Source organism: Trichosurus vulpecula, chromosome 8, assembly GCF_011100635.1.
Source record: "Trichosurus vulpecula isolate mTriVul1 chromosome 8, mTriVul1.pri, whole genome shotgun sequence".
In the NCBI taxonomy this organism is placed as follows: Eukaryota; Metazoa; Chordata; class Mammalia; order Diprotodontia; family Phalangeridae; genus Trichosurus; species Trichosurus vulpecula.
The window spans coordinates 182007287-182016989 of record NC_050580.1 but is presented as its reverse complement, the minus strand read 5'-3'; the positions used below and the strand labels follow the sequence as shown (position 1 = coordinate 182016989).

The window sequence follows — 9703 nt, the reverse complement described above, 5'->3', positions numbered from 1 at the left end:
TTAGTCAGCTGGGTATTAATCTGGTTCTTTGGCTCTGTGTGCCACCCGTTAACCCATGCTAACCATATTATTTTAAATGAAATGACCTATCAATTCAATCAGATAGACAATGGGAATGATTTGTTCATAGAATTAACTAAGTTGACCAACTCAACCAATCATTTGTAAGTTATAAAGGCACCAAAAAAAACATCTCTGGAGAAGATGGTGATTCCAGAACACTGCTAGATCTCCTTCTTCATTGATTCACAGCCTAAGGATGTTTCTACTAACTGAAGATCTGTAGACAGTGACTTTGGTGTGTATAAACAAGGTATATTCCAAAGTGAAAACTGTTCCTAAGTAACAAGAGTCATCTTTGAAAAAAATATTTGGGTACCAAAGACAGTTTACATAATTTGGGCATTTCAAAAGAAATGGATAATACATTGAGAGAAGCAGAACTTGGAAAGTAGTGCCATGTTGTAATACAACAAAGAAATAGGGTATTCTGTGTTCAAATTTCCAAAGACCTTCCCCAATAACCAGGCCATTGTCAAGTAATAACTTTTGATGCTTTGTGTAGTTTACAGGCAAGTGACTTTCTCCAACACCTACAACAGCTCCAATACTGTCACTGGTTTCATCCTCCTAGGATTCACCTATGCTGGAGAGACTCAGAAACTTCTCTTCATGCTACTCTTGATGATTTACATTCTCACCCTCTTGGGGAATGGATCTATCATTTGTGCTGTGTGCTGGGATGAGCGAATTCATACCCCCATGTACGTACTACTGGCCAATTTCTCCTTCCTGGAGATCTGCTATGTCACTACTACTGTCCCCAATATGTTGGCCAACTTCTTCTCTGAGACAAAGGTCATCTCCTTCTCTGGATGCTTCCTCCAGTTCTATTTATTCTTCTCTCTAGGTTCAGTAGAATGTTTATTTCTGGCCATCATGGCATTTGATCGGTATCTTGCCATCTGCCGGCCTCTACACTACCACTTCATCATGACAAGACATCTCCGAACCAGACTAGTTGTCAGCTGCTGGGTAATTGGCTTCCTCTGGTTCCTTGTTCCCATCATCATCATCTCCCAGTTGTCTTTTTGTGACCCCAAGATCATTGACCACATTCTATGTGACCCATCACCAATTCTAGTACTCACCTGTACGCCAGCACCTGTCATGGAACTTACGTTGTCCTTCTTGACTTCTATAATTCTGGTTGTCCCCTTCTTGTTTATCATAGGAACATATACTCTGGTCCTGAAAGCTGTGCTGAAAATACCTTCAAGAAGAGGGAAAAGAAAGGCCTTTTCTACCTGTGGTTCCCATATTGTTGTAGTGTCCCTCTTCTATGGACCTGCAATGGTGATGTACGTGAGGCCAAGACCTGGGCATGAAGGCCAAACCCAAAAGATTGTGACTCTGTTTTATTCCATGGTGACCCCATTCTTGAACCCTGTCATCTATAGTCTTAGGAATAAGGAGATGAAGGATGCCCTGAGGAAAGTGCTAAAGTGCTAGGACATGAGAATGAAAGTCCTTGTAAAAGATAACCTTTCAGATCCAGCTAGACTTTTAACATTCTCCAGAGGTGAAGATTCAAGAATAACTAGTATAAATAAGAAACTTAGTCTTCCTATTATTCAACATCACTGACCTGTAGAATATTTCAGCTTCCTTCACATTGTCAATACTTATAAGTTCAAAACTTTTACTTACCAGTAGTTTTTAGACTTCCAAATAAAAGAGAGATATCCCAACCACAGAGTTCCTTAGAAAAAGCTGTCAACTGTTTTCTTCATTAATAAATAAAAGGAAAGGTTTGCAAAAGTCCCCTTTTTCATCTTAGGTTCTTCGTTTCTATAGACAAAAATGGAAAATAATCCTATTTCTTTGAGTACTTCTGAAAATAATTAAATCATAATGAATTTCTTTTTCCTTTACAGAATAATTTGTCACCATCCATCTCCTCACCATCCATGTCCTCATCTTTTTAAATGTAGTTCATATAACTCAATGTATGTGATAGAATCATAGATCTAGACTAGACCTGAGAGAGCCAGCCCCCTCATTTTACAGTTATGTCAACTGGGGCCAAAGAGAGTAAGTGACTTGCATGAGAGTAAATAAAGCCATAATTCAAACTCATGTCCCATGACTTTAAGTTCAAACTTCAAATCCACTGCTCTTTCCACTGTGTCACACTGCCTTCCCACATTTCTTCTCATGTTTTACTTAGAAGTTGCCTTTTAAAAAGAACAGTATTCCCCTTCATCACACAAATAAAATCAACATGGAGAAACAATACAAACGCAGTCAATTACAAAAGGTTGCTTTGTTTTGTTTTTAAGTCTCATACTGTCAATGACAAAGAACATATCCCTCCTTTTAGTTAATAAACCAATTAACAACTGTGTGTATATGTTTTCAGAAAGTATATTTTGTAAGGAACTGGAAGAAGTATTTGTTTGTTCGGAAACATCTGTTGTGACAAAGAAAAAATGTATGAATTTTTTAGTGAGTAAAGCAAATTTCATTCATGCTTTTCAATTAATTGCAAAATTACAAAATAGTATTGTGTTAGTATATTAAATTATGCCCCCCCATGGAAACAACCTTATTAATGAGGCTATTCTCTTGTAAATTGTTCCTCTCCCTAGAATGTGTTTTTCTTACCTCTAGGCTGTGGCTTGCTGAGATAGGATGTATGATTTCTATTTCAATATCAGAATATGTATGTTGTGGATGGAATCCCTTATCCTAACTCCAGGCAATTCATAAAGTTACCCTATAAATAACTCCAAAAAAACAAAGATATCCTGGGTTATATACATGCTTTTCATATAGAGAGATGATAAAGAGATATTGATACAGATGATGATTAGAGAAAAATGAAGACAGAAATAGATATTATACAAATAGAGAGAGATACACACATGGACATATGCTTATGCTTTATGAGTGCATAATGAGGACTGGACAAGCCCAATCCTTATGAGAATGTATAGCATATACAATCCTCACTAGGATTTTGTAGCATAAACAGACCTTATATGATTACTTCCCAGTCTGTTAATCACATGGGGAAGAGATGGACTTATGATTGGTTGTTGAGCTGGGTAAAAGTCCAAGTGAAATCACCAGAAAAATTTAGAGATACACTGAGATATAGAACTGGGATGGGCATTCACTGGCCTTCCCTGCTTGGCTGTGTTCAAATGAAAAGGTAAGGACTGTAATAAGCCATTGGTAGGAAGAAAGTAGTCTGTTCATAACGCTGCTGTTGCTTCTGCCTTTGCTATGCCTATTCTTCCTGATTACAGATTAAGGCATATTAGAGGTACTTATGATATTGTGAGCTCCAAAAGGTCAGAATAGCAGGCACCAGAATTCTTTGAGCTGAACTACATGCTAGAATTTACAGGCCAAATACAGGTAAGGCAGGAGCCAAGGGCCTGAAGAGCCTCCTGCCAAACATAGCTCAGCAGCAACTATCCATTGGCCATATCAAATTTGGAAGTGAGGTTAGCAGGAGAGGGGAAGGTGTGCTGGGGTGGGGGGTGTCAAACACTTTATACCAAACGCTTTATGTGCTGTTTCACCCCTCCCAAGGACTCAGGTAACATTTCAGAGTATGTATGAACCCCAATCCAAGTTGAGTGGGTAGAGTGGAAATTTTCATGACTTTTATTCTTGCTATATATTTGCAACAAACGTCCCTTTACAAAAGCTAAACAATGTTAATTGGTTAAATGAAAGTAGGGTAGTAATTGTTATTTATTAATATTGAGAACACATCAGAATGAGGACCTGAGCCAATATAAGTATTTTTTTCTCTTTTTTTATTTAATATATTTACTTTTCAGCATTGATTTTCACAAGAGTTTCAATTACAAATTTTCTCCCCATTTCTACCCTCCCCCCCACTCCAAGATAGTGTATATTCTGGTTACCTTGTTCCCCAGTCAGCCCTCCCTTCTGTCACCCCACTCCCCTCCCATCCCCTTTTCCCTTCCTTTCTTGTAGGGCAAGATAAATTTCTATGCCCCATTGCCTGTGTATCTTATTTTGTAGTTGCATGCAAAAACTTTTTTTTTGTTTTTGAACATTTGTTTTTAAAACTTTGAGTTCCAAATTCTCTCCCCTCTTCCCTTCCCACCCACCCTCCCAAAGAAGGCAAGCAATTCAACATTGGACACATGCGTATCATTATGTATAACCCTTCCACAATACTCATGTTGTGAAAGACTAACTATATTTTGCTCCTTTCTAACCTATCCCCCTTTATTGAATTTTCTCCCTTGACCCTGCCACCTTTCGAAAGTGTTTGTTTTTGATTACCTCCACCCCCATCTGCCCTCCCTTCTGTCATCCCCCCTCCTTTTTTTATCTTCTTCCTCCTTTTTTCCTGTGGGGTAAGATACCCAACTAAGTATGTATGGTATTCCATCCTAAGGTCAAATCTGATGAGAGCAAGATTCACTCATTCCCCCTCACCTGCCTTCTCTTCTCTTCCTGCAGAACTGCTTTTTCTTGCCACTTTTATGTGAGATAGTTTACCCCATTCTATCTCTCCCTATCTCCCTCTCTCAATATATTCCTCTCTCATCCCTTAATTTGATTTTAATTCTTTTAGATATCTTCCCTTCATCTTCAACTCACCCTGTGCCTGCTCTCACTCTCTCTATCTCTCTCTCTCTCTCTGTATGTATATATGTATACATATACACACACACATATATACGTACATATACACTCACATATATATATATATATATATATACATAAACATATACATATATATGCATATTCCCATCAGCTACCCTAATACTGAGGTCTCATGAATCATACACATCATCTTTCCATGTAGGAATGTAAACCAAACAGTTCAACATTAGTAAGTCCCTTATGATTTCTTTTTCTTGTTCTTTTTCTTGATTTCCTTTTCATGCTTCTCTTGATTCTTGTGTCTGAAAGTCAAATATTCTATTCAGCTATGGTCTTTTCACTGAGAAAGCTTGAAAGTCCTCTATTTTATTGAAAATCCACATTTTGCCTTGGAGCATGATACTCAGTTTTGCTGGGTAGGTGATTCTTGGTTTTAATCCTAGCTCCATTGACCTTCAGATATCGTATTCCAAGCCCTTTGATTTCTTAATGTAGAAGCTGTTAGATCTTGGATTATTCTGATTATGTTTCCACAATACTCAAATTGTTTCTTTCTGGCTGCTTGCAGCATTTTCTCCTTGATCTGGGAGCTCTGGAATTTGGTGACAATATTCCTAGGACATTTCTTTTTGGGATCTATTTCAGGAGGCGATAGGTGGATTCTTTCAATTTCTATTTTGCCCTGTATCTCTAGAAAATCAAGGCAGTTCTCCTTGATAATTTCTTGAAAGATGATATCTAGGCTCTTTTTTTTTTGATCATGGCTTTCAAGTAGTCCAATAATTTTTAAATTATTTCTCCTGGATCTATTTTCCAGGTCAGTGGTTTTTCCAATGAGATATTTCACATTGTCTTCCATTTTTTCATTCCTTTGATTCTGTTTTATAATATCTTGATTTCTCATCAAGTCACTAGCTTCCACTTGCCCCAATCTCGTTTTTAAGGTAGTATTTTCTTCAGTGGTAGTTTGGACCTCCTTTTCCATTTGGCTAATTCTGCCTTTCAAGTCATTCTTCTCCTCATTGGCTTTTTGGAGCTCTTTTCCCATTTGAGTTAGTCTATTTTTTAAGGTGTTGTTTTCTTCAGTATATTTTTCAGTATTTTTTGGGTCTCCTTTAGCAAGACATTGACTTGTTTTTCATGGTTTTCTTGCATCCTTCTCATTTCTCTTCCCAATTTTTCCTCTACTTCTCTAACTTGCCTTTCCAAATCCTTTTTGAGCTCCTCCATGGCCTGAGGCCAGTTCATGTTTTTCTTGGAGGCTTTTGTTGTAGGCTCTTTGACTTCGTTGACTTCTTCTGGCTCTATGTTTTGGTCTTCTTTGTCACCAAAGAAAGATTCCAATGTCTGCGACTGAATCTGGTTGCATTTTCACTGCCTGGCCATATTCCCAGCCAGCTAACTTGACCCTTGAGTTTTTCAGTGGGGTATGACTGCTTGTAGAGTTACAAGAACTATGTTCCAAGCTTGGGGGGGATGCGCCAGCTTTGCCACACCAGCACTCCTCTTTGCCCAAGAACCCCCAACCCATACTGGGCTTAGATCTTCAGCAGGCACTGCACTCCTGCTCTGATCCGCCACTTAATTCCTCCCACCAGGTGGGCCTAGGGCCAGAAGTAACTGCAGCTGTACTTCTGTAGCTGCCCCACCTCTGCTGCCCCAGGGCAACTGCGAACTCCTTTCACTCCTGCAGCTTTTCCCATTAACCTTCTCTGTTGTCTTTGGTGTTTGTGGGTTGAGAAGTCTGGTAACTGCTGCAGCTCACTGATTCAAGGCGCTAAGGCATGCTCCACCTGGCTCCTGGTCTGGCTGGTCCGTGCCACCCACCCTGGGCTCCACCCGGCTCCGCTCTGCTCTGCTCCCAGCTCCATGCAGGATAGACCTCACCCACTGACCATCCAGACTGTCCTGGGCTGAAGTCCTGCTTCCCTGTGCTATTTTGTGGGTTCTGGAGTTCCAGAATTGGCTCAGAGCCATTTTTATAGGTTTTTGGAGGGACTCAGTGGGGAGCTTACCTTAGTCCCTGCTTTCCAGCCACCACCTTGGCTCTGTCCCCCGAGCCAACGTAATTAGAGAGGCCCCTCGACCAATTGAAAATACCTTTAAAATTCTAAGGAGATACAGCCTTGAAAAGACACCAGGATTATCCATCAGAGTGCAAGCTGGAATAAGGATCTACAGAGTTTATAAGGAGAAGATAGAGAGACAGAGATGAAGAGATAATGTGTATGTGTGTATATATATATATATATATATATATATACACACATATACATATGTACACATATACATATACTATACACATACTATGGTTATATATTCATATATACACTATACATATTTATAACATACTGTATACACACACACATATATCTATACATATGCACATATGCCTATTCTTGGCTATCCACAATTCATGTCAACAAGTAATGGTTTCAGGAGTGTAGTTAAGAAATAAAGGAGAGCCCATTTTAAGAAGAACTTCCAAATATAGAGTGAGTGCAAGGTGACTTAACTAGTAGACTATGGAATGAACTCACCATTTGAGTGAAAGAAAAGAGGTCTCCTCTCCAGTCCAACAAGTTTCAGAATGGTACCCTCATGAAGAGGCTGTAGAGAACAGATCCAGTTTACTCAGTTTTATTGACATTCTGGATGTTTATTGAACATGTTCAAGCCAGTTTTGAAAGTATCCAGCTCTCTCAAGTAGTCATACATTTCAAAAAATGTATTATTCAAGGTGAGCACAAGAGAAAACTAAATGGAAGCCACAATCTTATTTTAAAAAAGCAGACTTTCAGTGGATCAGAGGGTGGCCTGTTGTTATAGCAAATTTTCATTTTAAGAAATATGGAAGCTGTCACTTTGATAGAAAAAGGAGACATCATTCCAGGGCTTGGTTTGGAAATGCTGTCCTTCAGAATGAAGGTCCAATGAAAGGTAAATCCTTCACTACAGGACCATAATTAGTGCAGTCCAAAAATCTTAGAAAACCGTGGAATGCAAATCAATGGTGATATGATAGGAAAGATTCCAGAATCAGAAAATTTTCTGGGGTGATAGGTAGACTTGGCCAACTGTGGAAAGCCAATACGGGAAGCAAATGAAAAACTTTAGCCAGGCTGTCTACCACCAGCACAACATCATCACATCTTTGAAATTGAAATAGGCTTATGAACATCAACGTTATGGAAGGAATACCTTTGCACCATTTACTACATAGTGCCTTTCACCTCAGCCTAAAGAAAAGTAGAGAGTGGATGATGAGATCTATATTGCCAAAGATGATCATCCTATTGATCATCAGCACAGCATTCATGAGCTAATGTGCTCATTGCTGAACAATGTGCTATACTAAAAGCTTATGATGATTACCAGGTAGGGGAATCACCAGCCCCTTGATGCAATTTTGCTTGGATTGTCTTATGAAATTCTAAACTTTACATGTGCTGAAGTAGGCAATTATGTATATGAATACATGAAATTTCATCCAGAGGATTGTGAGGAAAAGTGAAAAGAAAACTTAAGCTGAAATTCTGGAGGACATTCATCAAGTTCCATAAAACCTCTCACATTGTCTGCTCTCATTTCTTCCAACAGCTTTTGATAATGCATTTAATGGGATGTGTTTCCAACATATCTCAAAGTTGTATATAATTTTAAAACTTAATGTCTTTTTACAAAAAAAAACATCCAATGTTATCGTCACCCAAAAACCAGGAAGATATGGCAGAAGTTACAATAGTCCTGTTGGAAATTCCATAAGTTCTTTAATTCATGTTCATACTTAACAGGTCCAGGTATATCACTAAAGGTCTCATCATGCTTGATGCTAAAAAAAGTCTTCAGTGATTTTTTGAAAGGTGTTAAAGAAGTTTATGTGGTCTTGTATTTTCCTGCTATAAAAGATATGGAAGATAGCCTGTTGCCAGGAAGAATTGTACAAAGGCATGAGCAGGTATTCAGGAGGTCATTGGCCATTGCCTTCCAATTATTAGAAAGAAGACACAAGATTCTGAATGTAGGTATCCCATCCCAACTCCTGGCACATTCATTATGCCAAATTTAGTTGCATTTGAGTGCTCTAAAATCTGTTGGTGTGTCTATCTGGGTGAGATTTCCATCATGTGCCCAAATTTGTCATGTCATGACATTTGAGGGATAGGGATAAGGATAGGGACTGAAGGTTTCTTTTCTTGGGTATAGAGAATTCCAGATGATGAAACTCATTCTACCAACATAGTATAGTGCCTTCCTTGAACACAGAATCTTAAGAGAATTACTAAGAAAAGTGGAGTCAAATTCAAATAAAAAAAATCCTACAGGCTCCATATTTCCTTAGAAAACCTTAAATTAAAACTATCCCTTTGTACTATAAATTTATTTTGTAAACGTTTCCCAATTACTTTTTAATCAGGTTCCTGTGCATTAGGGTATAGGTCCCTTGAGGCCTGCCAAGAGTTTAACACCTCTGTCGTAGAGCACTGACAAATTAAGTGACTTGACCAGAATCACACAGCCAATATATGTCAAAGGCTGAACTTGAACCCAGGTTTTTCTGGCTTTTAGGCTGGCTCTCTATACACACTGTTTCACAAAGGCAACAACTTCATATTGGTAATAATTTTCACATAGGTAATAACACTATCAGACAGTGTGTATCTGACATGCTTCAATCTTTTATTTTGGTAGTATGTATTACCCACTTACTCATGGCTCTAATATAATAGTAGGGTAGTGGATAAAGCCTTGGATCCATAATTAGGAAGACCTGGATTCAAATTCTGCCTCAAAAGCTTACCAGACTTGGTGACTCTGGGCAAGTCATTCAACCTCTAACTACCTCAGTTTCCTTATCTATAAAATAGAGACAATAATAACATCTACTCCCTTGGGCTATTGTGAAGATAAAATGATATAACATACTTACAGAGTTTGGTCAATCTTAAAGCTAGTATAATTATTGCAGAATAGAATTGTCATGGATCAGGTTTCCCATGCTATCTCCTCGCTCTGTCACATATTGAAAGTGTGAACTAAGACA

The 9703-nt window shown here is 38.5% G+C and overlaps 1 protein-coding gene across 1 annotated transcript; it reads left to right on the top strand.

Annotated features, from left to right (window-relative positions):
• Positions 1-552: 552 nt before the first annotated feature.
• On the top strand, positions 553-1512 carry LOC118829723 (olfactory receptor 11G2-like). The gene has a single exon (XM_036736627.1). It carries the CDS (start codon positions 553-555, stop codon positions 1510-1512), a length of 960 nt encoding a protein of 319 aa, XP_036592522.1.
• The last annotated feature ends 8191 nt before the right edge of the window (positions 1513-9703 follow it).

What these genes read in the sequence shown, in the direction of transcription:
- LOC118829723 (XM_036736627.1), top strand. Translation starts at nt 553, where the DNA reads ATGCTTTGTGTAGTTTACAGGCAAGTGACTTTCTCCAACACCTACAAC.